General features: G+C 44.5%; 1 protein-coding gene across 2 annotated transcripts in view; it reads left to right on the forward strand.

Annotated features, from left to right (window-relative positions):
* The window catches only part of KIAA0930 (KIAA0930 ortholog), a 415,468-nt gene that overhangs the window by 248,430 nt on the left and 139,265 nt on the right, over positions 1 to 27,773 (forward strand). For both annotated transcript variants that reach the window (XM_069228262.1, XM_069228264.1), the window contains exons 6-7: positions 17,910 to 18,050; positions 20,817 to 21,011. In XM_069228262.1, coding sequence (XP_069084363.1) covers positions 17,910 to 18,050; positions 20,817 to 21,011 — 336 coding nt within the window. The remainder of the gene's footprint in view (positions 1 to 17,909; positions 18,051 to 20,816; positions 21,012 to 27,773) is intronic.

Here is a 27,773-nt window from a genome sequence, read left to right on the forward strand (position 1 = left end):
GCCCATACCATCTTTAAAAGCAGCTACATCATATACAAAGCAATCACAACCAGCACCCCTACTTATCTTCTAAAAGAGCTCACTCTCTCCGGTGGTTCTTGGGACACCTGCATGCAGGACACCATCAGACTTCAGGCTAAGAAATGTAAAAAATTCAAAAAAACAAGACAACAGGTTTTTCCATCCATGTCCCAGTATCTGGCACTACATCCCCATATACATCAGGATCTCCCCAATGCTGCTCCAGTTTAGTGTCAAAGACACACCTCTTTAAACAACACTACATCAGAGTCAATTAACCGTCCACAACTCAGCTTTGTTTCCTATAATTTGCGACTTTAAGCTTCTCTTTGATAATGTACAGCACTCTGCTGCCTTTTGGGTAGGTTTGCACTAGAAAAACTGTATGCTTTCATACATAAAGTATTCCCCACTAACCCACCCACACTCACAAATTTAAAACCCACAGATCATGGCCGCAATCTACAAAATGATAACATGGAACATCAGAGGCTTAAATATGTCCAAACGGTATAAAGTATACAACTACCTCAAGCGCAGAGGGACACACATAGCCCTACTACAGGAAACACATCTGTTAGAACAGGAAGTTACCGCACTAAAAAAAAGATGCAGAGGCCAAATATTTGCCCCTACCTACTCGGCATTTGCCAGGGGAGTGTTAATATGGATCCGACCGGGGGTTCCCTTCCAGGCACTACAAACAACCATAGATAAAGAAGGTAGATACGTAGTGGTCAAGGGCAGACTAGACGGGAGGGTGGTGACAATTGGCAGCCTATACGCACAGAACCTAGATCAAAAAAAAATATTTGATAAACTATCGCAAGAATTAGGTCCGAGCCTCACAGGCCCGAAAATTCTCTGCGGGGATTACAACTGTATAGCCAACATACACCTAGATAGGTCACATCCGCCCTTACCGCACTCACAAACTACAAAAAACGCCAATTCCTTTACAAAATGGCAACAACATTGGCAATTAAGAGACTGTTGGAGACAGCTTAACCCGCTCTGTAGGGACTACTCCTATCATTCGATAACACATGACCTATACGTTAGGCTAGACACCTTCCTAATATCCCACGAACTGCAACAGGTAGTAATGGCAGCCGAATATTTAAGTCGTACGATATCAGTTCATAACCCCCTGATGGTATCACTAGCATGGAGAGGGGAAAAAACGCCGATCCCCACTTGTCGACTGAGGACAGAAACACTCGAAGATGAAGCATTCAAACACACCCTACATAAAAGCATTGAGGAATTCTTCACTATAAACACAGATACAGCCACTTCCAGAGCCCTTGAATGGGAAACCTTCAAAATTGTAACCAGGGGCAAATGTATTGGCGAGAGTATAGGAGTCCGAAATTCAATTGAGAATGAACTAAAAAAAACTTGAAGACTCCCTCAGAGAAGTAGAACGTAAGATCCCAACTCACCCTGAATTGACCCCCCTCATGACTGAAACTACAACTAAAATTACCGAGGCAAACACTAGATTGTCTCGCTTTGACTATAAGCAGTATATAAACCAACAACACGCAGAAGGCGACAAAGCCGGCGCCCTGTTAGCATGGCTAGCTAAGCCCCCCAAACAGCAAACCACCATAGTTGAGATCGAGACTCAATGGGGCGACAGAGTACATGGTCAAAGGGAGATTAATAGGAGATTCCTAGAATACTACTCAATTCTTTATGCCACACCTAAGGACACTATTAGTATCACTCAGGTCCAGGTACTAGAGGCTCTCACCCTTCCTAAACTAGGAGCAGAGGAATGCCTGTCTCTAGATGCCCCAATATCAATAGCAGAAATTAAAACAGTGATACAGGGCATGGCCAGGGGGAAAGTCCCGGGAACGGATGGACTCCCAATGGAGTTATATTTACTATTCCAGGATCTATTAGCTCCGAGACTTTGCGCATTATACACCGAAGCATGGCGCAACAATAAACTGCATCAATCAACCAATGAGGCCATAATGATTCCCCTACTTAAGCCCGATAAACCTCCCTCAGACGTTCGTCTTACCGCCCATTATCCATGTTGAACCTAGATTATAAAATACTAAGTCGGATACTGGCAAACAGACTTTTACCCCACATGACATCACTGATACATCAAGACCAATCAGGATTTATCCCGCAGCGCAGCACAGCACAAAACATCAGGCGCTTAGTTTCAGTACTGCATGCCTTACCCTCAACAATGCCTCAAGCAGCGATAATCCCTGTAGATCTAGAAAAGGCCTTCGATAGCTTAAAGTGGGACTACTTAGAACAGGTCATGCTAAAACTTGGACTAGGAGAGGGATTCACACGCTGGACAAAACTACTGAATTCCAACCCCACCGCGAGAGTACGTACAGGCAACACCATTTCCGACTCCTTCCCTATAGGTAGAGGAACCAGACAGTGCTGTCCACTTTCTCCCTTCCTGTTTGCTATAGCAGTAGAGCCCCTTGCACAAACAGCAAGATCCAAGAAGTGCTTTGAGGGTATTTTAATCAATAACTGGACACATCACATAGCTCTATACGCAGATGATATGCTATTATTCCTCAAAAACCTGGATATAGACTTATCTGGTGCAATAAACATGCTTGAAAATTTCGGTATCGCCTCCGGTCTCCGAATCAACTGGAGAAAATCCTCCACCTTCCCACTAACTAGGGACACTACAGAACCTGCAGATACCAAGGTCTTACCCTGGTCCCCAAATACTTTCAAATACCTAGGGGTCAACATATACCACACAGCAGGTGATCTATTAGAGGGAAATGTACAGAGGGCAATTAGAGGAATCAAAGCCAATATGCTCTTCTGGAGCACATTACCATTGACTGTATTTGGGAGAGTTGCCCTGCTCAAAATGATAGTACTACCCAGGTTACTATACTACTTTTCCACTATCCTGTTAATAATCCTGAAAAGAGTGTTCAAAAACATAGACTCCCTAATTGTGAATTTCATATGGGGTCCTAATAGGCACAGAATCGCTCTTAACACCCTCAGACGGCCCACTTCGGAGGGTGGATTAGCCGCACCAGACTTGGAAATCCACTACTGGGCAGGGCAACTACAATGGCTGGCTAAATTAGTCAGCGAACCCCCAGGCACAAAGGATTTACGAATCCCCCTAAACTGTCCTCTCGAAAAAATTATACATATAATACTGAACCCCAAAAAATCTAAACAACCGCTCCCGTTGGAATGGGAAACATCAAGACATTGCTGGGAACAATTTCTGAGACACACCCGTACAAATTCCCCATACTCTCCTGAGCTCCCCCTAGTAGCCTTAAATCCCACCCTGAAGGGATACATCGCAACACACACTAATAAACTGATAGCACACAACATCATGAAAGTGGGGGATTTGTACAGTAACGGTAAGCTCAGCTCCTACGCAGAGCTCCAGGAACAGTTTAATCTCCCCTCTGGCCTGTTCCTTACCCACAATGCCTTAGTTAACACCATCCACAAACTATGGGGAACAAAATCTAGTGAGCCAAACACACATGAAGGATGTCAGTTCCTCTGTTCAGTGGGGGACCAGAAGGGGGCAGTCTCTGGAATATACAGATCCCTACAGAGCGGTACCTGTGCACCAATGAATAAACTTAGAACCAAATGGCAGACAGACCTAGACATTATACTGGAGGACACTCAATGGACTAGAATCACCTCTCACATCTACTCAGTAACTAGGAATGCGAGGTTCAAACTGATCAACTTATATATCTACCATCGGGCATATCTTACCCCACAATTGATATCCAAATTCTACAACACGAGTAACTCTAATTGCCCCCGCTGTGCAGAACCTAAAGCAGACCTGGTACATATGCTATGGAATTGCCCGAGAATTAGCTCTTACTGGTCAAAAGTGTTCAGGAAAATATCCTCCAGCACAGATAAATCACTATCACCTACCCCAGTAGTGGCAATACTGGGGGACTTTCCTCGCCCTTCAGCTAAAAAAATAACCAATAGATTCACAGACCTGGCACTAATACTAGCAAGGACAGAAATAACGACGCACTGGAAGGACCCGGGAGGCCCCCAAATGGCAAGGTGGCAAATTGCGCTAGAGAAATGGGCTGGAACTGAAGGCTCGGTGCTGTTAAAAGAAGCCCTACAGGGGCAAAGGCCTAGAGACAATGCTATACATTGGGACTCCCTGCTGGAAAATTTAAAGTCTATGGATGCGCCCACATCAGAGGATAACAACTCTGACAATGAACCAGAAACTGAGTAGACCGTCACAATCGCAGCGCAAAAACACCATGAAACACTGACATAGCTCTGAACAGTAGAGAATTGTTGGATTAAGAGTACTTGAAAATGGACTGAGTGCACGGGGGAGGGGGGTAAGTTCTTATTGTTGGGTCTACTTAGTAAATTGTATCATTACAAGCTATAACCCCTTGTTAAAAACAATAAAAAAATAATTAAAAATGTTTTTATATTCCCCACTAACTTCAAATATTGATTAATCAGTAATGCTTATCTGCTATGTTATACATGGTCACCAGATGCGGGGATAATACTACATAAGCTTTTCACATAAGAATTACATTTCTGGACCACACTAGAAATGTGGACCTGTAGTGAAATGTGTGTTTTGACCACTGACTTCGTGTTGCACCACTTTGCACTTGGCTTAGCTGCCCACCGTCACATTAGTGATCACCAGTTACAGCCATTTTGTATTCACTTTAGCCTTAGCTTAATTCTGCCTATTGACTTTATCGTAGCATTAGCCACCGCCATGTTAAAGGCTGCCTGTAATTTTCCACATTGTAAACTGTGCATTCTGTCTTGTTTTCGTGCTTTTTCTCACCAAGGGCTTTGTTTGATAAGGATTTACTCAGAGGGCAAGGAATGGCCTTGCTTTGACTTGACATCTTGCGATTGTGGCCTAACCCAACGTGTTATTTTCAAAGCGTACCTAAACTAGCCAGCATGTTTGAATCGCAACAGGCAGGGTTTTTCCCAGAAAGCTCCTTCGTTTTTTTAAAGTTATAAAACAGACCCAGTGCGACAGTGAGAGATTCATGTTGAATGCCTGATATAGATTTCCCGTGAGGGCAGAGATCTCTCTTTCTCTCAGTCGAACAGGGTCATCGGCTTGCTGGCATGAGAAAGATGAAGCACCTGACAGGCCCTATGGTGATGCATTTTTATTAATTATTTGCTTTGCATTATAATATAGATACATGTATTTGCTGTGTATATTGCAGTAGAGAATCATTTTGGTATGTTTTCATTTCATTGCTGTGACTATTTTTAAACGTGTACTTTCAACATGGTAATCTCCTTTTAGGAACCTTGCGTAGTGAAATAATAAATGTCTTCTTTGGACTAAGAAGTGCTTTCTAGAGATTTTTTTGTCAGTTCATGTGTACTTCAGTTCGGTCATTAGTGAAAAGCAAAACAACCTCTTAAAGCAGATGTTTATTAGAGAGTGATTGTAGCCTTTAGACTTTCTGTGCATGTGGCGGTGAAGGCTGTAGGATAATAGGCTAAGGAAACATGGTGGTATAAATTAATGTTTCTTTCAACTCATCCACCTTGGGTAGCGCTCAAATGGGGGCCAATCAATCGGATAATTTGCGCTTGGATGTGTGACAGGCATTTATGCATGATCAGTCTGATCACCGTATTATTATTTGATAGCTTACTTCCCATCATAGCCACCAACAACATTTTGTTTGGATACTTTGGTTAGCAAAGACATTGCCTTTTTTAACAAAGGCAGCAAATGGGGATTGTTAAGCACTACTTATAGAGCTTAGCCGTAGGAAAAGGTGGAAGAAGTGAAGCATATTAATAAGATTTTCCTAAATCCAGGAAGATGGCATGTAAGATTTCATTAAAGACAATGAGGCGTGTATCATATGCATATATTACTAATCACTGTCTCCTGGCAGCAGCATTGAGAGGTGACACAATAAAGACAAATGGTGTCACTGGTAGTCTAAGAGTCTCTGAGCAGGAGCCATCGTCCTCTCTTATTACATGATAACACAAATGATAAGCGCTAACTTGAAGGAACAAGATTTGAATGACACAGGATGTACTGACCCAAGCTAAGGCAGGGTATTAAGTGGGGCTGCCATACCTGGAACAACTGTCATCAAGCGGAACCAGAAAAGAGGCCACAAGTAAGAATTCGGAACTACCAAGACAAAACAGCAACAATATGGAGTGGCACAAACATAGTGGGAAATCCACTTTTAATCACAAGACAGTGCAGGGGTACAATTCGCAAGTTTCAAGCCTGGCGAGAACCTTGGATATCATATGTTCAGCTGACTTCAATTAGAAGGGCCTGAAGGGGTTGCTTGAAACCATTCGACGGCCTAAGGATGTCCTCTAGCGAGGGAAGAAGGCTTTAATGGTCATGACAACACAAGCGGTTTGAGCCCAGAAGGAGGTGGTGTCAGTGCCCACAGCTGCCATGAGAAGCCTCACTGTAGCAAATTGATTTATTAGTCATGCAGGATGTGAGGCCTGCGCACAAAATAAGTCCACAATTTCCCTTTACTGGGGATCAAGCACCCCATTGAAGCGCTTGACTCTCAGAAATGTGAAGCAGAGCAGTCCAAGGACTGCTCAGAGGAGGTGGTGTGGGCTAATAATCACCATTGCTGACATGCAGTAATACCACTCAATAAAGGACTGTCCAGTCAGTGATTTTTCTTAAGGAAAAGGACATTAATTATACACACTACTAAATACTACGCATTAATTTACAAATATATACATAAGACAGATTGAAAATACCATATATGACATTGCGTTATCACAATTGATCCCTAAAGGGACATTACTCCCCCAAATCACAGTACCTGCCCACTTGTACCAGATAACACATCACAATATTGGGGGGGCATCATTTTAGATAAAACGGCTCTGCTGGCTTTATCAGGGGTTCACCATATGACAAGAACAACAAACCACAAGTTAAAAACACCATCTATTTGTATAGAAATGCAATCAGCATTAATAACCATATGTGAATGCAATTATTAATGTTAATAAAGCATATCAACGTTGATCTGTAATCACTATCAAAATTAATGTATCAATAAAGTATTTTCAAATATACATGACCTGTGTCTTTGTTTTTTCTTTTACATACTTTCAGGTTACGTATAATGCAACAATACAAACAAATGCTAGAAGGGCACCACTTTCTGGACACATAAAATGCAACCATAGACTCAGACCCTAGAGCAAAGGTCTTCAAACTGGGGGGCGGGCCTCCCTAGTGGGGCCTCAAGTGATCCAAAGCAGGGGGGTGCCAGGCTGTGGCCAAAAGAAGCATTAAGCAGATAACATGGCTTTGTTTTTAGGCGAAAAAACATGACCAGCATCAAACCACTCTGTAATGGGCCATCATTGACATGTTTTGTCATTTATATCCAAGCTGTAACTGTGTGCCAAAAGGGAAGGGACTCTAAATACTCTTCAAGACCCCCACCCACACTTCTAATAATCACATAGTGGATACTTTTACAAGTTAGTAAGGCCTACCTGACCAGAATAGTATGTTTGGCATCATGTATTTGATTGAATTTTTAAAACCGTAGCAGAACTGAACTACAATGTTCAAATAAATCAATACATATTTAAACATTGGCAATATAATTGGGAAAAATATGTAGGGGGGCCCAATGATATATCTATTTTTCCACTGGGGGAGCGTGACATTAAAAAGTTTGAAGACCTGTGCCCTAGAAGTTGTTGCAGACCATGTACCTTCCTTATATACCTTTAGGCCTTATTGAATTTAGCCATAGAACCAGCCCCTAGAGGGTGCTGCATTCCACTCCCTGGTGTAGAGCAAAGGTTCCAGCCTTTTGAGTGTTTTTCAAGTTAAAAGTTAAAAATTCCAGAGGGTTAGGGATTTCTGGACCCTACATTCGGCAGACAGGGTGCTCCATCATAACAGAGGCAGATATCCCGTCCAACGAAGTATAAATCCCATAGGAGACAATGAGGTTTATATTTCGGTGACAGAATATCCCTTACTGTTGTGATGGAGTAACCCGTCCGCCATATCTAAATCAGGCCCGAAGTGTCAGTTGTTAAGTATTACTCCTGCGGGGCTTCTGTAACTCCTACAGCCCCCACAACACTTTTCAAGTTCCCTGGTGGCGCCTCTATTTTCCTGGGGCCATCACAAGCCAAGACAAATATGCAAATCAAGAAGCCCTGTGGGTCATTATATGGCCTCCACCAGGAGCAGTGCATATTTTATTAGCAGCTCTCCCGCTGTGCTGGGCAGAGCCGCTAGCTTCTCCTTTGTGTTTCTTTTTGGTTTTTGGAGGGGGTCCCCGGTGCCATTGGAATGCTCCTCATGTTTGGTGCCACCAGGGAGCCCACTTCTGCATGGCCCAACCAGCTTCCAACGCAACCGGTTTCATCCTTACTGGCACTAGATCAGGCAGTTTCCCTTTCCCTGTCTGCTGTATGCATGCAGGGTGTAGAGACTTGCTGTGGCCACCCTGCTCCCCCAGACACTGGCATGGGGAGTGGGTGTAACGCCACCTCCAATTGGGAGAGGGTAGGGTGTGATGGCACCTTCCCGTCCTCTTTCGCTTCAGGGGCTGTGGTTGGGGTCCCTAAGCTTATGGAGATTCTGCAAAGGAGGCCTGATGCACAACCCACCATCGAAAAAATAAATAGATAAATCTTGCACCAACACTCTGACCATTGCCCGCCCGGGGGTAATTTGTAGGAAATGTGCCGGAGCGCCATACATTCTATTTTTGGGTAAAAGGTTGTCAACTTTTAAACAGCCGTAACTTGGGCCATGTTTGGCCTATCCTGTGCTCTTTTTTACTCCTGGTGGCAAGGATTTAACCACCAGAAGCAGTTTTAGCTGACCTAATCAGCTCCAAGGTGGTGTAATCTATAGGAAAGTGGTTCCACTGACTCCCTGCACCAGCTTTCCTCCTGGTCTTTGTCTCTGGGTGCAGACATCCAAGGCTATCCCCCCCAACAGGTCCCCAGGTGGTCTAAAAGGGGCAGCCTCACTGGCCCTTGAAGAGACCCATTGGTCCTAGGGTCAACTGGGGCAGAGTTCTTACTCCTTTTTGGGCATCTGGGAGCTCCTTCTTCCAGTTGTTTATGGCTGTCGTAGTCCCAGGGTCCAGCAGCAAGAAGCACAAACATCACCAACCAAGAGAGATTCTACCCCTTGTGTAAGAGTTTTTAAAGGAGGGGTGGAAGGATCTAGCAGCCAGGCACCCCTTACCAATCCTAGAGTGCCTCATCTCCCCTCCACACCTGTCCCAGCCCTCCTTCACCGCATGCTGGGACAATTCAAGATGGTGTTATCCAGGAGTCAAGTGTCACATCTGCTCCTGGGGTCTCAGCTTTGCTCCTCACTTACATCACTACTAGGGCTTTTTCCCACCAAATGTTGAAAGGGAAGCCCTTTCCTGTGTTGGGTCTAGTTGTCTGGGCTTCCTTCTTTGTTCAGTGGGCCTGGGCATTCCCAGTCCTGGTGCGGTGTGACAGATAATAAACAGATGAAATTTTTTATCCCCACCCTTCCCTGTTCAGGACCTCTTGTGTGGGGCTGCCTTTGTTCCTGCTGCTGGAGAGAAATGTAATTACATTAACACTGCAGGGCGACAAAAGGCCTGGACGCTGATCCTGAGCTGAGCCAGAAAAATATGACAATCCTGCATAACCCATATGTTGTACAGATATCCTCTTGTAAGGTCATCAGGTGATGTTTACATTCTGTGGATGACCGTAAAAGAGCATATCACTGCTGTGTTGTAAATTTGTGGGATGCTAGGTCTGTGCTGTACAGTATCTATAGCGTGGGACATAGTAGCTGCTGTTGCAGCATAGTATTAACAAGTATATGGTTTATTTGAGATGCGTTGAGTGTATTATAGAGCTCTTTAATTTGTTTTTCTATGATCAGGGCATGTCTGGCTGTAAACACACATGCCTCGCATACTCCTGCCATCTAGTGTTGGGTCCAGATGTGTGCAGGTTGTTTTTCTTCTAAGAAAGTCTTTCGAGTCACAAGGTAGAGTGAATCCTCCTTCTGGGTGACACTATGCATGGGCATCGACTCCACTGTTAGACTGTTTTCTCTCCGCCGTCGGATTTGGATGTGTGTGCTTGTGCTCTGAGTCGAGACCGTCGATACAGCCAGTATTGTTATCGATCACATTTCTCCCATCTGCACGTTGAGGTGGAACTGACCTTCGAGTTGATGCAACTCCATTACAGCCTCCAAAGGACTTCACTCTTCAAGGGTTTCATATTCATTCTCAATTAGCAGGATCTCCATACACTGTCCTCCTGGTAATGGAATAGACGTCATTCTGTTTCTGCACAAAATACAGTTTCTGTGCAAAATACACACAGACTGACTCCCATTAGGTCTATAACCTGTGTCTGTTGCCGGACCACAGGGAGGCGGATTGCAAAGGCTGTTGCATGGTTTGCTTGAAGATCATCCAGCACCCTAACTAGAAATGTAGTGGAAGACCACCAAAGACACTTCTGACCTCTTCGTCCAACAAGATGTCAGTGAGGAACAGCATTCACTGGCTTTGGGTGCTGAAGAGGAGGCATTTTTGGTCAAGACCAGTTCAGAATCCAACCCAGAGTTTGAGTTTCAACTTGCCAAAGTCACTGTGGAGACTCGTGCAGTAAGTACCGTACCCTCTACCCCTCATCCTTGAGTTAAACATTTTTTAGAACAAGAAGCCTTCAGACCACCTCTGTCTGTAGGCCAGGGTCAGCACCAAGTGTCAAGTTGGGGCACCCCCCCCCCTTCAGCTCATTGCCAAAACACCATGTGAAGCCAAAAATTTCACCTTCAACAACCTTGACTTCTGCCCAGACGTCGGTGCCGAGTCGACTGACATCATCCATGGCCTTGGCGCCAAGTGGGTCTTTGGCACCGAAACACAGACTTGGCTCGGAGCTGAAATCTTCAGTCGAATTCCAAAAAGACCATTGAGGCACCAGTGGAGCCTATTCTCCATAAACCTCAGGATAAATTAGACTCTGAGCAGCAGGAGATATAAATCTAGGCCAAAACCGGGCAGATTCTAGCTAAGCCTCCACCTACTTTTCCACCATGTTCCAAGAGACAGTTATCTTGTCAAGAGGCTTTGGATGTCCCTGCTCCACCAAAGTGGAAAAAGATGGACAAAGCCACCAGTCCTTTGCCTCTTCCACCACCCTCACCACCTCCGCTTCCACCTCCACTTCTGTTACCTAGACCACCAGACTTGCCATCTTCACCACAGTCTGTAGATCCCTTAGACACCTCCCCTCAAGGATCCCCTGGTGACGGTACGGGTCCCCCGGATACTAGGGATGACTCTTTTCACATACCACCTAACACTGACTCCTGGGACTCCTACCATGTTGGCTTCCCAATCCATGTTCCCTAATCCCAGCTACAACCTCTACAAATACAACCATATCTAGGAGCCATTCTAAACACACAAATTGAGTTTGCCTATCCCAGTTTGGCAAGAGTTCACAATTTCCAGACACTACAACCTAAATTTGAACCAGAAAAGCAGATAACATTGAAGGCAGTTGTGCATCTTCTAGGGATGATGCCTCCTGTTTCGCGAATGTGTCCCATGACCGTCTACACATGCGTCCATTACAGGAATGTCTAGCTCGACAGTGATGTCAGTCACAGGGTCAGTTACAGGATCTAGTGTTGGTAGGACACAGATTTATCACTCTCTTCAATGGGGGAATACCAACAACATGTTGAAGGGGTGGCCTCTTCTCGACTCTGTTCCTCACATAACTCTCACAATGGATGCCTCATTCCAGGGTTGGGGGTGCACATCTGAAAGGTCTCTATGATACTGGGTATATAGAACACTAAACACTGATGTCACCATATCAACCTCCTCAAGCTGTTCACCTAGCCTTGAAAGCTGTCCTTCCTCACCCCATTTACAAGGTTGTCCTAGTGCGGACAGACAACTTGACAGCCATGTATTACCTACAAAAACAGGGGGAACAAGATCTCTGTAACTTTCACAATTATCACAGACCATTTTTAAATGGGCTTTGTGTCACAACATTCAACTGACAGAGTATCTCCCAGGCATGGACAACAACTTTGCAGACTTGCTAAGCAGGATGCAGCAACGCGTCCACGAATGGGAACTTCACCCATAAGTCCTCCTCCCATACTTTCAGAGGCAGTGGTTCCCTCAAGTAGACCTTTTTGCAACTGTAGAAAATGCAAAATGTCCAGACTTCGCCTCCAGGTTCCCACACCCACTATCCTGACTAAAGCAGTATGGATGAGTTTGCCACGGATATTTGCCTATGCTTTTCCTCCTCTCCCTCTCCTTCCATTTATGTTTCGGAAGCTCAAGCAGATGTCTCTTACAATGATCCTAGTAGCTCCCACTTGGGCTCATCAACCCTGGTTCACAGCACTACTAGAAGTCTCTGTAGTTCCCCACAAGAAGCTCCCCAACAGGCCGGACCTTCTCACTCACAACAATGGAGAAATCATTCACCTAGATCCCAAAACTCTCCACCTAACAGTTTGGCTCATGAGGTCATGGAGTTTGGTTACCTTAATTTGCCACCAGAATGTATGGGCATTCTTAAAGAAGCCTGAAGACCTACCACGAGAGCTTGCTATGCGGCAAAATGGAAATGTTTAGTTAGCTACTGTCGCTCAAACAACATCGAACCTTTCACAGCTACGGTACAAGACATTGTCTGCTACTTCCTTCAGTAACGAAAGGCTGAGTTAGCATTCACATCTATAACATTACATTTCGCTACCATGGCTGTCTATCTGCAAAATGAGGAACACCCTTCTTTGTTCAAGATACCAGTCATTAAAGCCTTAATGGAGGGGCTCAAATTTGTTATTTCACCACTGGTTCCACCCACACCTTCATGGAACCTTAATGTCATTCTCACAAGACCCATGGGCCCATCTTTTGAACCCCTACACTTGTGCCCCCTTCAATTCCTTTCTCGGAAAGTGGCATTTTTAGTCACCATCACTTCACTCAGGCATGTTAGTGAGCTCCAGGTTTTAACTTTGATAGAACCTTTCTTCCAACTACACAGAGACAGCGTGGTTCTCCACACCAACTCTAAATTTCTTCTCCCTAAAGTTGTTTCTCATTTTCACCTTATTATTTTCTCCATCATAATGGTGACTTACAATGTAAATGTGAGTAAGGTGCTTCTCAAGGGAACATAATATAACACACAGGTTTTAATTTGCATTTAATTCTGCCATTAAGGTTACTTGGTAAGTAAATAATGTGAAATTATTAATTGTGATGAGAAGCAATTGTAATCTGTTTTAACCCTGGAGCCACAGAGGATCTATTTTCATTTTCAATGTATTTATTATGAATGACTTGACTATTTAAGATCATTTCACCCAGAAGCTTCTGTCCTGAACAAATCTGAATTGCATTAATGAGACGAGAACCTCTTTGGGAGTGCACTCAGTTCAGGACACTGTTTGATGTGTGAGGGAAATATCCAGTAGCAATTTATTTAGTGCAACTGTACTAATAAGCAATTAGTATGAAATATTCCCTAGGCATCAGACTGGAAGTACCCCTGCATTGGCATTGTCGTGCTGGAAGTGCCTATATAGGTGCCAGCCCAGTGGGCTGATGTCAGTTCTTTTCTTTCCATGCCAGTTATAGCTGATTTGTGAAGAGTTTATTCCTAAGCCACTTTTTGACTGTTTTTTCTCAACTTTTTATCGACACTTTTGAGAATTTACTCTTCTTGTGTGACAAGGATGTCCTGTAAGAAAGCTACTGGTTTTAAGCCATGTGATGCTTGTCACAGGCAAGTGTCGAGGGCTACTGCGCCATGCACACAAAGGCACTGAGGGAGTGTTCCCCAAAACTACTCTCCACCTGACGTCAGGCACCCTGCAATGTTCAAGATCCCGGTCGGGTGTAAGGCCCCTGAGCCGCACCCAACAGTCGAAGTCTAGATCAAAGTTGTTGGGTAAGCCCCACTGCAAGAAGTTAAAGAAGTCTTTGACTTCACTGTGCCCGTTCAAATCCTCGGACGAGGCTCAGGAGCATTGGCACTCCAGGCCTCGCTCCTCGGCAGAGTCTGCCCCAGAGTCACCTCTGCCCCTCCCTGACTCTCCCGGAACCAGAACTACCCCCTCCAACTGAAAGAGTTGTATGGGGCTATGCACCTTATATTTGGATGGCCAGACCTCTCTGGAGCACTTTTGGGCCCAAGGGGTTTGGGGAAGCCTCAATTGTATTCCCGCCAGCAGCTTTGCCATCTCCGCAAGTTGTACCTCTTGGATCTGGATTTGGACCAGTGCCGCTTGTGAGACTGCAACATTCCTCAAGGCCCACGTCAGTACTGACTCCCCACTGCGACGCCATCCCCATTGTCATTCCCAACTCAGACATGGAGCTGGATGGGCATTGTCCAGCTCTGTTGCCGACTGGGACCATGCCCTTTGAGTTGGAGCCAGTGCCTTTTTCTTTTGACAGGTCTGGAAAGGGAGACTAATGGGAGGGGTTTATATCTCAAGCTTTTGAGCATGAGCATGGTCCACTGGCCAGGCTGTCCTTTTGAAAAGATCTTCTCTTGCAGCAACAGAGGAAAGTCCAGCACCAAACTTGCATATCCTCCCCCTTCATGTGTGTAAATTGAGCAGCAACAGCTTTAGACCTTCCTCCCAAAGTCTGTGATGTTATATTATCAGCCAGGCATCACTCCAACAAAACAGTGTACGCCTGTCGCTGGGATAAATTTATGGTATGATGTACCTCCAAGACCCTTTTTTGCACCGCTTTTTCAGGTTTTACTTTTGTACTCTTTTCTCTGCTCTGGGCACAGTCAAGGGCTACTTAGCAGCCATTTTGGCATTTTTGAGGTTGCCAGAGCAACTATATTTGTTCAAGTCACCTGTTGTAACTAGATTCCTTAAATGTCTCCAACATATGTTTCCTCCCAGGCCGTTCATCATGCTCCAGTGGGATTTGAATTTAGTTCTGATCTTTCTGATGTGCACGCCTTTTGAGCTTCTACATTTCTGCTCACTGCGGTTTGTAACAATAAAAACAGCTTTCCTAGTGGCCATCACATTGGCCAGGAGATTAGGCGAACTGCAGGCACTGTTTGTGTACTCTCTTTATACCTCCTTTTATCCATACAAGCTGGTACTTCGAACACTTGCCACCTTCCTTTCAAAAGTAGTGACACCCTTTCATGTTGACCAAAATATCACGTTGCCTACCTTTTTTGCTCCACCTCATCCTTCTAAAGAAGAGGAGAGACTCCCTTACCTGGACGGAAAGAGCGTTGTCATTCTATCTTGATCATATCAATGAGTTTGAGGGTGGACGATTAACTCTTTGTAAGATATGTTGGAACTAAGAAGGAGAAAACTGTGCAGAAACGGACCATCTCAAGATGGATAGTGCTGTGCATAAAGATCTACTACGCATTGTCCAAAAAGCAATCCCCTGGGGCTTTCATGCTCTTTACTCCAGGGGCAAGGCTGCTACCACTGCGTTAGCTTACGGAGTCACTGTCCTGGATATCTATCAGGCAGCTACATGGGCATCTCTTGACACATTCACCAAACGCTACTACTTGGACAGTCAGGTCCGTCGCAATAAGTACTTTGCCCATTCATTCCTGCAGGACTTCCTGGTTTAAATCGATTTCACAAAACTATTTCTGGGGAGGAATTGTTGGGTATTTATTCCAGGGTAAGAAAACTGCGGCTAGAAGTCCCTTTCAGATGAACAGGTTACTTACCTTCGGTAATGCCTTATCTTGTAGAGACTGTCTGGCTGCAGATTCTTTACTGACCCTCCATCCTCCCTGCTCTGCGAGCTGATTACAGTGTGGGGGGCACCTTTTTCAGGGGCTTAGAAATTCACACCAATTGTTAGCGTTCCTTATGGTTCCGTGCTCTGGGTGTGAAAAATCGAGAAAAGAACTTGACTATTGTACATTGGGGTGGCACCTATATAGACACCACCCACTTCACTTCTGGCACTGCCAACTCGGAGCCCAACAACACCACCTACGGGTGTGCAGGGGTACTGCTTGAACATTTCCAGATCCAGTCTGATGCCTGGGCAATATTCTAAGGTAAGGAATCTGCAGCTAGTTAGAGTATCTACCAGATAAGGGTTTACCCATGGTAAGTTACGTGTTCTTTATTACTACAATGCAAAGGTCAAATTTGAGCTTATTCCCATAGTACAGCAAACATGTTTTTTGGGGTTTTAATATTTGCTTGTATCTCATTTCAACATCTAACTATAACATCACTTGACCATTGTTTTTTTCAGTGAATGTCTGGGTTTTTTTAACATAAGCCACCTAGCTATAACACAATATCGTCACTTTAGCCATTGTTTTTTTCAGTGAGCACTTTCATGTGACGTTAAATGAGACATGGTAATAATATCTTAGTTTGCATTAAAAAAATCAGAAATTCATTAGAAAAAAAACAAATGTTGAAGTGATGTTATAGATAAGTGAAACGGTCAGCTTAACCATAACTTTTAAACCTAAAAAACACAAATTCAACAGTTATAGGTATTTCAAGTAACTATAATTGACACCCTTGACGTGCATTGTTGTCGTCAATGGGGTCAGTTCAGTTGCCATCAGTAATATTACCAACAATGTCACAGAATATCTTGAGTGTTTCTGTATGCAAGGCCATAATCAGTGCATGGCGAGGGCGTGAGTTTTAGTTTTATTCAGGAGAAGGGCATACTAAGCCCCACTCCCTGAGTCTTTAGATAGCCCCTAGGACCCCATCCCAGAGACCATTTTTATTAGAATTAGGGGAAACAGATGTTCATCTGCCCTTTTTGGAGCCTTTAGAAGACTCCAGAAAACCACAACCCCAGGCCTGTTTTTATATTTAGGGAACGGGGAGTGTGGCTCCCCTTTCCCTGAGCCTTTAAGGAAGCCCCAGTGAGCCCCATTAACTGTGGCCAGTATACATTTTGTGAAAGAAAAGACGTATGGCCCCCTTCCCCTGGCCATTCAAAGCCCTTGGACCAAATCTCCCAAGGCCAAAGGTATTTTTAATTAGGGAGCCATCCTGTGGCCCCTGGTTCCATCCCGTAGGGCCTAATTGCAACTCTAAACTAACTATAACTCACACCCGTGCTACTACACATTACTAATTACCCCACATATTACACCACATAATACATCATGCAGGACATGTTCTATGACATCATTGATAACATCACTGCAACATCTGAAATGATTTAATTGATTAAAATACTGTCATTGGCGGAGGCACAAGTTTATTTACTTTTTAGGCACGAGTTGTAGTTGCTTGAGATAACTATAATTGGTGAATTTCAGTGGGTTTGTTAGTTTAAAGCGGTATGTTTTAACTGACTTTCATTTAACTATATTGTACCTTTAACCTTTTATGCAGAGAATCTCTGAAGTTTTTTTTCATGTAAATTAAGATATTATTACAGTTCCTAACTATATTGTCACTTTACCCTTTGGTTTTTAAATATACATACATATATGTATGTATATATATATATATATATCAATCACCATGTACAGATCTGTGAAGTATAATATTTTATTTATAATCGTTGGTAATCATTGGTGAGAGTGGGGAGGGAGTTGACGAGAGACAAAACTCCTTAAGTGGGCCATGCTGCCCCTCCACTGCCCTATGCTGCACAATTATAACAAATAGCGTATTATAAGCTGAAAAAAGATATGTCACGTTTACCATGTGTAATATGGTCCTATAGTGCCGTCTTTGACAAACTGATTTGCCAGCTTATATTTTGCTTTTGACCATTTGCTTTGAACAATGTTAATTGCAGGTATTTAGCGACATGACTGTTGGAGAAGGTGAGATGGTCTGTGTTGAGCTGGTGGCTAGTGATAAAACAAACACTTTCCAAGGTGTCATCTTTCAGGGATCCATCCGCTACGAAGCTCTCAAGAAGGTGTACGACAACCGGGTGGGTATTTGATGACTTGCACTTCCTATAGAATTTTAAATGACTGTTGGTTGTTTAAGATTTAGCTCTGGTATGGTCAAGACACAGAGAACAGTTCTTATTCTCCTCCTACCATATGAAGCATACAGTTCTCCTGAACCCTTGCAGTGTAAGGTTTACGCCCCATTTCCTAATACCAAGATCTTAAGTGGTAGAAATACACGTCCGACGTAGAAGCTGACTTTGTTATTATGTAATTCATATATAACCGGTCACACTGCATTTTCAGTACATAGTAAATATTTTTTTGCACAGAAAGTGCAGAATAAACAAAACCAAATGAGCGTTGCATTTTAATGAACAACTGTTACTCTGATACTGAAATGGACATTTGTCAGTCAGACATTTCAGTGCATTGAGATGTGGCATAACATGTGTAACTCCTTTAGAATTGGTCTAGGTTGGGACAGCCCCATTGGCTGAAACCCCATGTCTTTTTGCCCACTTTGAGAGACTTCTGCATCTGTCGTGCACCCGAATTTGGCTTATCGTCAGTTTTTCTTGGAACAGTTACTCTTTGGCACTGATGTTGGTTTGCGTTTTTGTGGCTCATGCATTGCTTGATTTTAACACTGTACATTTTGTTTTATGTGTTTCAAACTGTAAAATAGTTCACAGTTATTACTTATACAGGCTTAAAAAGTACAGAAGAAACACCTAAACAAGGTGGTGCTTCACACTAGGGCCTCCTTTCTGCCGAAAGTGGTTATGCCCTTCCATGTAGGCCAATCCATCATGTTGCCTACTTTTTTAGGACCCCCCACATTCTTCTAAGGAAGAGGAGAGACTCCACCTCCTCGACCCTAAAAGAGTGTTGGCATTCTACCTTGATCATACCAAAGAGTTCCGGGTGAATGATCAACTCTTTGTTGGTTATGTGGGTGCAAAGCAAGGTAGGGCAGTGCACAACAGAGCCATCTCCAGATGGGCCGTACTCTGCATTAAAATGTGCTATGCACTGGTTAAGAGGCAACCCCCTGAGGGTTTGCATGCTCATTCCGCCAGAGCAAAAGCTGTGACGTGGGCATCTCTGCACACATTTGCCAAACACTACCGCCTGGACAGTCCCCTCCTCCGCGCCTTGAGACCCTCACAGGTGAGTAGTGCGCTTTACAAAGTCCTGATTGATTGATTGACAGTCAGGTCTGTAGGGAAAGGAAATTTGCTTGTTCAGCCCTGTAGGACTTTCTAGTATGATCTTAGTTTGCAGACCAACCTCGGGAGATGGCATTGCTTGTATATCTATTCTCTAAGGTAAGGAATCCGCAACTAGATTTCTCTGTCATATGGGCAACTACTTTCTTCAGTAATGCCTTATCTGGTAGAGACAATATGTAGTTGCAGATTCCTTAATGATCCGCCCAACCTCCTCGCTCTGCAAACTGATTTCTGGGGACAGGGACTCCCTTTTCAGGACCCTGGTTTTGGCGCACCAGTGGTCAGTGTTCCTCATAGCTCTGAGCTTTTGGCGGGGAATGTTGTAAAAAGAAACTGACGTCAGTGCACAGTGGTGGCCATTATATAGGACCAACGATGCCATATCCAACATGGACAATGGCAACAACAGACTCAGAGCCAATTTATGCCACCTAACAGTGCGCAGGGGAACTCCTTGAGAAAAATCTCCAGATCCAGACTGAGGCCTGGGGAAATTCTAAAGTAAGGAATCTGCAACTAGATAGTCTCTCCACCAGAAAAGGCATTACCAAAGGTAACTTGTCCTTCTAAGTCAAGGGGTCAAAAAACTTTTTGGGAGAACCTAAACAGTTGCAGAAAATAATGTAAAGGCATGTACTGGCTTTCCAGGACAGGTGGTGAAAAAACAACGGTAACTGATGTGATTGTCTGAGAGATGACAGACTATACTCTGATTCTAAAGGCAATGAATAGGAATATCCAGAAGACTGTTGGTCTATAGTTGTTCAGCAGATGGGTAAATAGGAAGAGTGTCAGTGTATAACACTGTGATTTTTTTTTTTGTCTAGTTATAAAGGACCAGAAGGTCCTCTTGCTGCTGGAAGAGGTCCATTTTTGTAATGCGCTTCAGCGCCTTTTCAGGGGTAGCAAGTGTAACTTAAATTCAATTACAATACAGTACTATAGACCCAGGAGAGAGAGGCTCTTGTAGGAACCCAACTCCCCATCACTTTCATTTGTACTAGAGACCACATTCCATTGAGGCACTTCTGCTAAGCTACCACACAGCTAACGCTGCTCGTTCACTGATTCGTGTGCTACTAGAGAACCAATAGTCGTGTGTCACTGATTCCCGTACTACTAGAGAACAAAAACCACTGATTCATGTGCTACTAGAGAGCAAACACTCTTGTGTCATTGATTCCTGTGCTGCTAGAGAACCAACACTCCTTGGCCACTAATGCATAACTAGAGAACCAACACTCCTTGGCCAATGATTTGTGTGCAACGTAAAGACTGATACTCGTGTCACTGATTCCTGTGACACATTCCTCAGTAGAATAGAATAGAATTTAGGGCCTGATTTAGGTTTTGGCGGATGGGCTACTCTGTCACAATGCTTACGGATATCCCGTCCGCTGAAATATAAATCAGACTATTTCCTATGGGACTTATATTTTGGTGGACGGGATATCTGTCACCGTTGTGAGGGAGTAACCTGTCCACTGAGTTCTAAATCAAGCTGTTCATGTTTTACAGGTGGAAGAATATTGTACTACGGAACTTACGTTTTGTTTCATGTTTACGCAGGTCAGTGTTGCCGCCAAAATGGCTCAAAAAATGTCGTTTGGTTTTTATAAATACAACACCATGGAGTTTGTGCGAATGAAAGGCCCTCAGGGGAAGGGTCATGCAGAGATGGCAGTGAGTCGAGTTTCAACAGGCGATACCTCCCCCTATGGGACGGAGGATGATTCCTACCCCGGGTCACCTGTGCATGAAAGGGTAAGTAGAAAGAGTGGCGCTCAACAAAGCACACGTAAAAATAATGCTGCTTATTGTGTTATCTTTCTGGTCACATAAATCCTGTTTCCGTTAGTGACTGTTAATTTTGTCTGTGGAGACAGTAGTGACAGACTGTAGGCATTCGATAAATCTCTGCAGGAAAGTTTAGTGTAGCAGTATTCAGTAAGCATATCACAAAATGCTCCGATTGGCTTGTGTTCGTCAGTACTGAACAGCTGCAACAAATGGATGTAAACACGGTTTTCCCCCTAAAAGTACTCAGATATACTACATTTCTGTTTGCTTCCGATAATTTTTTTAACATATATTTTATTTGATTTTTTTAAAATGTATAAAACACAATCCAAACAAGAATAGTGAACGCTCCAGTGTCAAAAGTCCCCATCAGCAAATATTTTGCAATACGTAACCACCGCAAGTACTTGTCGTGCAAAAAAAGTTGGACCCATGCCACAGGCACCATCTTGGCCCAGTAAACAAAACTGCTACGTCATAGTGAAGCTCCTTATGTCAGAAAATCCTGCAAGACTAAACAGCCCCATGATTTAAAAAAACACGATGCCTTTCATTCGTTTACATTTCTTGCCATTTCTCATGGCTCCCTTCCCCTTACAAACCCCTACGTGCTCCCGTCCTTCCTCGTGCCTCTGTTACCCAATTACATCCAGGTTTGTATTGACTGGTAACTTCATTCTTTTGCCCTGTAAGTCTCCCTGTTATTTCTCGTCCCTTGTCGTTATCGCCCGCCACCCCTTCTCTGGCTCCGTCACACGGCTCTCGGTGTCTCCCTGCCCTTCCGCTGCAGACTCCCGTCTCTCAAGCAGCTAGCACGAGGACCGGTGGGGGTCTGTTTCAGAGGCCGTTTCCTCATGGTCTCGCCCGGGCCTTGATAATACAAAACCAGGAACTGCGCATTCTGCGCTGCTGGCTACAGAGGGACTCGGTAACGAGGAGATGAGTCAGCGAATAGAAAGGGAACATCAGTACGAGGAGCCCTTGGACTCCTACTGCCACTCCACCCCCTCTCGAGTTTCTTGCTGCTAGAATAACAATGTGGTTTTCCATAGGTCTGACTGCGAGTCGTACAGGCTTGCACCTTTGCGAATAACTTGTTAACACTGCAGATAGGTATTGTCAGTCCTTCTGCTGTATGTTTTGTGCAGTGCTTTAAATGGGCCGGAATTGTCCGGTACGGAGTACCGGCACTTTTTTTTATTTTGAGAGGGAGAGTACCTACACTTCTCAAGAAAAAAGTAATATTTTTAATTAGAGAGTACCAGCACTTCTCAGAAATAAGCAGGTACTCTGCTACAGAGTGCCTGCACTGCTATTTTTCCATTTCCAGCACTGGTTTTGTGTATTTGTAAAGCGCACTATCGCCAGTGAGCGTATCCTGGTGCTGAGTAGGTGTGTGGGCCTAGCTCTACCTATAGTAGAATGGTTAAATGAAAAGCCAGGTCTTCAGCTTCTTGTTGAGTTCAAGAAGAGAGGAAGAGGCTCTGATGTGGATAGGGAGATCGTCCCATGCTTTAGGAGAGATGCAATAGAACGCCCCTCCTCGTCCAGTTCTGTGTGTGTATGGGATGTGTGCGAGTAGGAGTCTTTTAGAGCACAGTTGTGTGGGTGGTTCGTGGAAGGAGGTGCAACTGTTCAGGGAAGTGGGGTCTGAGTTATGTAGTACCCTAAATGTGTGTGTGAGAAGTTTGAATTGAGCACATTTGTGTACCATGAGCCAGTGTTGTCCCCTGAGGTGTGGTGTGAGTGTGTTAATGTGCCTGAAACCTTCAGGTTAAATCCACGTCCTCAGCCAGTACGTTATACCTCAGAGCTATTTTGTTAGCCATTGTGTTGGCCTTCTTCCTGCTCTGCATCCTAACACACCAAAAACATGCAACTTTCAACACTGTTGGCTCTGACAGTGATATCTGTTAGTTTCATGAATAATCCAGCATCAGACCAAAGATACATGTAGATAAACTCATGCCAAATGTTGGACGTTATGTGCAGGCCGACATTGTCACTTACTAAGGCAAAAAGCAAGTACATGATAACCACAAGCTGGAAGTAGACACCAGCGTTGAGGGTGTGGCGGAGTTAGCATTCATCTTGAGTGTCTGTTTAGAACCTGAAATTGAGATTTTCCTAGCCTTGGTGTCTGAAAGGCTAGATTTTATTAAAGACACGGAGGCGAGTATTATGCAGTCTTTTCTTGCTTTAATTACAACAGCAGCCAAGCAAGAACTACAGTTCCCAGAAACAAAGAACCACAAAATGACATCATAGTGTAGTAACCAATGGGATATCACAATGCACTACTAATATCTTAACTGCGAGCAACAAGTCCTCTTTTCTTGATGCGAACTACAGAGGAGAAGTAACCAAAACAATTACATAGAACATAAAAACCAAAGTCATAAAGTCCATGCAGCAATCTTGAAGATGACGGAGACCGAAGGCCGACTGGGAGGAATAGTCGATGCCGATCAAGTCCAAGCTCTGTAAGAGACGTTGGTGTGCATCAAGTTGAGCCAACACTGGAAGAGGGAGTTGGCACTGGAAGAGAGAAACAGGGCGGGTTAAATCGTGGTGGGATAATACTCGCCTCCGTGTCTTTAATAAAATCTAGCCTTTCAGACACCAAGGCTAGGAAAATCTCAATTTTATTACAAGACCGGAGGCTCATATTATGCATGTTCAAAGCATTGCAATCACAGAATCTGAGACATGAGAAATCGGCTTACAATAAAAAGTTCTAAACGTATTTTCATTCGACCAGTCTGCAGACTTGAGAATATCCTGTAAAGAGGAACCTGCCCAAAAGGCGCGAGAGGCCATAGCCCCTCTGGCCGAATGGGCACCAAAGGCACTAATATCGATGCCAGCAAGGGACATAACCCATTTAACCCAGCGAGCCAGGGTAGGGGAAGACACAGGAAGGTGAGGTTTCTGAAAGGAAATAAGTAGTTGGGATGAAGAGGACGATCTCAAATCTGCAGTACGGGTTACATAAGTTTTTAAACAGTTTCCAACACATATCTTGGGTTGAGAAGGAAAAAATGGATAATTAATACTAGACAAATTGGTTTTCGTACGCCTTTTGATCTGAAACGAAACACCTAGGGGAGAAAAGAAAAAAGAAGTAACCTCTAATGCTCTAACGTCTGAGATCCGCTTGATAGAGACCAAACATAAAAGCATGGTTAACTTGGCCGAAAGCTGTTTGAGAGATAACAACTCATTATCAGGCCACGAGGTAAGAAAACGCAACACCAGAGTAACATCCCACATAACATTATATTTAGGAGACGGTGTATTAACATATCTTACTCCCTTTAACAATTGGCAGACAAGGGGATGCTCTCCAACTGGCCTACCATCAACTCTTTGATGCTCCGCAGAAATGGCAGATCTATACAAATTAATAGTGCGATAAGCCTTACCTTGAGAAGCCAGGGAAGCCAAAAAATTTATAATTAGTACTACACTCGCTGAAAAGGGATCTGAATCCCTGTCCAGACACCAGCTTTGCCAAAGGGACCAAGCTGACTTGTAGGCCCTGGAAGTTCCAGGGGCTCTGGCCTGCTGGATAAATTTAACAGCGTCCTCCGAAATTCCTGAGGCTCTCCAGGACGACCCGAAACCTTCCAAGCTATGAGGAACAGGGACCCGTCGAGGATCAATTGATGTTGTTGGCCCTGGGGGTTCAAGAGGAGATCGGGGAATTGAGGTAGCCAAATAGGCGGAGCGATCGCCAACTCTAATAGAGTCGGATACCACGGTTGGGTTTGCCAGAAAGGAGTTACAATCACCAGAATAGACCGTTGCCTGCGCACTTGAGCGAGGACCCTGGGAATGAGAAGGAAAGGGGGGAATGCATATAGAAGGGAAGACGGCCAAATCTGAAGAAAGGCATCTGTAGCCAGGGCTTGCGGATCTGGCCTCCAACTGAAATAGGAAGGAAGGTGAGAATTGAGGCGACAAGCAAACAGATCTATGGACATTTCTCCAAAGATAGAAGAAAGGTGACTGAACACTGAAGGGTGCAATTGCCAATCGCTGGAATCGTGAAGGTGTCTGGAATACCAGTCCGCTACTGTATTGAATTTGCCTGGCAAGAACACCGCCTTGACTGAAATCCGACGAGGCAGACAATATTCCCAAAGATGTTTTGCTAGAGAGGAGAGTACCTTGGACCTGGTACCTCCTAGGTGATTGATGTATCTGACCGCGGACAAATTGTCCATCCTGAGAAGGATGGTGCAACTTACCCTGTTTTTTGCAAAAGTGCGGATGGCAAAGGAACCTGCAAGCATCTCTAAACTGTTGATGTGCAAGAAGGACTCCTTCAGAGACCATGCGCCCCCAGTCGAGAACTGACCACATCTCGCGCCCCAACCCGTCCGACTTGCATCGGATTCTAATACAAGGTCTGGGGCGGCAGAGAAGATAGTTCTGCCGTTCCAGGCATCTAGATGCGTTAGCCACCACTGAAGCTCTTCTTTGGATTCGGCATCTAAGACCAAGGGATCCGAATAAGCGAGACCTTTGTGAAGATGACGTAGCTTGAGCCGTTGTAGAGCTCGATAATGTAAAGGACCTGGGAAGATTGCCTGAATGGAAGAAGCTAACAGACCTACTAGGCGTGCCAGATTTCTGAGAGAGATATGCGGAAGGGAAAGGGAGTGACGAATCTCCTTCTTGATCAATGATACCTTGTGTTGCGGGAGCTGCAACACCGACAGAGTAGTATCTATTTGAAAACCGAGAAACTCCAGTGTTTGAGTCGGAACTAAAACCGACTTTTGCACATTGATGAGAAAACCTAGACCGCGAAGCAGGTTTAGACACAGTTGAAGATGATCTAGAAGTAGATTCTTGTCCTGTGCCATCAAAAGGAAGTCGTCCAAATAAAGAATTAAACGCACCCCGTGAGACCGGAGAAAGGCTGCGACAGGTTTGAGAATCTTGGTGAAACACCATGGAGCAGAAGAAAGGCCGAAGGGAAGAACTCGAAAGTGGTAGAAAGAGTCCTGCCATTGGAATTGAAGAAACTTCCTGTGCGAATGATGGATAGGGACTGTGAGATAGGCGTCCTGCAGATCCAGTCTGACTAGCCAATCTCGATGAAGCAGAATGTCCCTGAGATGGAGAATAGTCTCCATCTTGAAGTGACGATAGATTATGAAGTTGTTGAAAGCCCTGAGATTCAACACTAGTCGAAATTTGTGATTTTTCTTCTGAACTAGAAAGATGGTGCTGAGGAAGCCCGAAGAGTCTAATTGAACAGGCTCTATTGCGCACTTGGCCAGGAGAGATAGGATTTCGACGCGCAGAAGCTCGTTTTGCTCTTGGGAAAAAACTAGGGGTATAGGGACGCGACCTTGAACTGGCATCTGATAGAATTCCAACAGGTACCCTTGAACAGATTGAATCACCCACGGATCTGAGGTGAGAGAACGCCATGAGTCGAGACACAGAGCTAATCTGCCTCCTACAGGAGGAAGGCCAGAAGCGGAAATACTTACCGGAGGTTTGGTCTCCCCTGTTGGAGTAACCTCTGGAACGGTAGCCTCTTGAGCGACGGGGATAGAACTTCGGTTTGTATCCTGAATAGGATTCAAGCTGTGATTGCTGGTTGAAGGAGTCTCTGTTGGAATATTGATTCCTGATGGAACGGCCGGCAAAGCGACTCCTGCCTTTGCCGGCCCTGGCAAAAACCCGAGACGAAAAAAAATTCTTCATCGAGAGCTGGGCCTTATCCAGTGAGGCAAAGGTGGACACATATTTGCCCAAATCTTTAATAAAAGAGTCTCCAAATAACAGGCCTTTGGCCAAAGGACCCTCATCTTTAGAGGCCAGAGAAGTTAATTTGGGATCGATCTTTAAAAGTAGACTCTTCCTCCTTTCAATAGAAAGCTGAGTGTTAGCGTTCCCCAGCATGCAAATAGCGCGTTGCGCCCAGTTTGAAAGGACCTCCGGATCAATGGGGTTATTATCCATTTTTGCTTCTTCCGCCAAATCAAAAATTCTGGTGAGAGGGCCCACCAAATCAAGAAGCTTGTCCTGGCAACCTGACCAGGCTCTATCCACGCCCTTTTTGGGATCCTTGCCGAATTTTGAGAAAAACATCAGCATGTTAGGATCAATTACCGGAGTTGCTGTAATATTATCCGGAAGAGAGGGACGAGCACATTCTGACTTAAGTTTATTACGAGCGGCTTTATCCAGAGGATGACGCAAAAAGAAGGAAACATAATCCGCCACATGTTCTGATGGATACCACTCCTTTGAATTTGGATGGACCATGAAGGAGGGATCAAATAAGGGCTCACCAGCCTGGTCTACCAAATCATGAGACACTGGGTGAACGTCACCACCGTCAGAAGGAGAAATTCTACGCCTTTTCTCCAGAGGCCCATAAGTAAATGGATCTCCTGATCCGTCCATATCGCCATCATGGCTGGAAACATTATCATCGTCATCCGTGTCTCGTAACTGTGAAACATACAAAGGGGAAGGAGGGGGACCCGATTTATAGACCTCTCGGGTGGAAGGACCAGAGGAAACGCCTTTAGACGACATTGGGAGAGTGGCCGCACGTTTCCTGCTCTTATTAAGAGGCAACTTGGAAGAAGACATCATCTTTGAAACCGAGGCTTCAAAATTTTTGGTAACCTCAGACATGGAAACAGAAACTGCTTGTTGAACAGAGTCCCTTATGAAGGACTTCAAGCTCTCCTG

Source organism: Pleurodeles waltl, chromosome 4_1, assembly GCF_031143425.1.
Source record: "Pleurodeles waltl isolate 20211129_DDA chromosome 4_1, aPleWal1.hap1.20221129, whole genome shotgun sequence".
NCBI lineage: Eukaryota > Metazoa > Chordata > Amphibia > Caudata > Salamandridae > Pleurodeles > Pleurodeles waltl.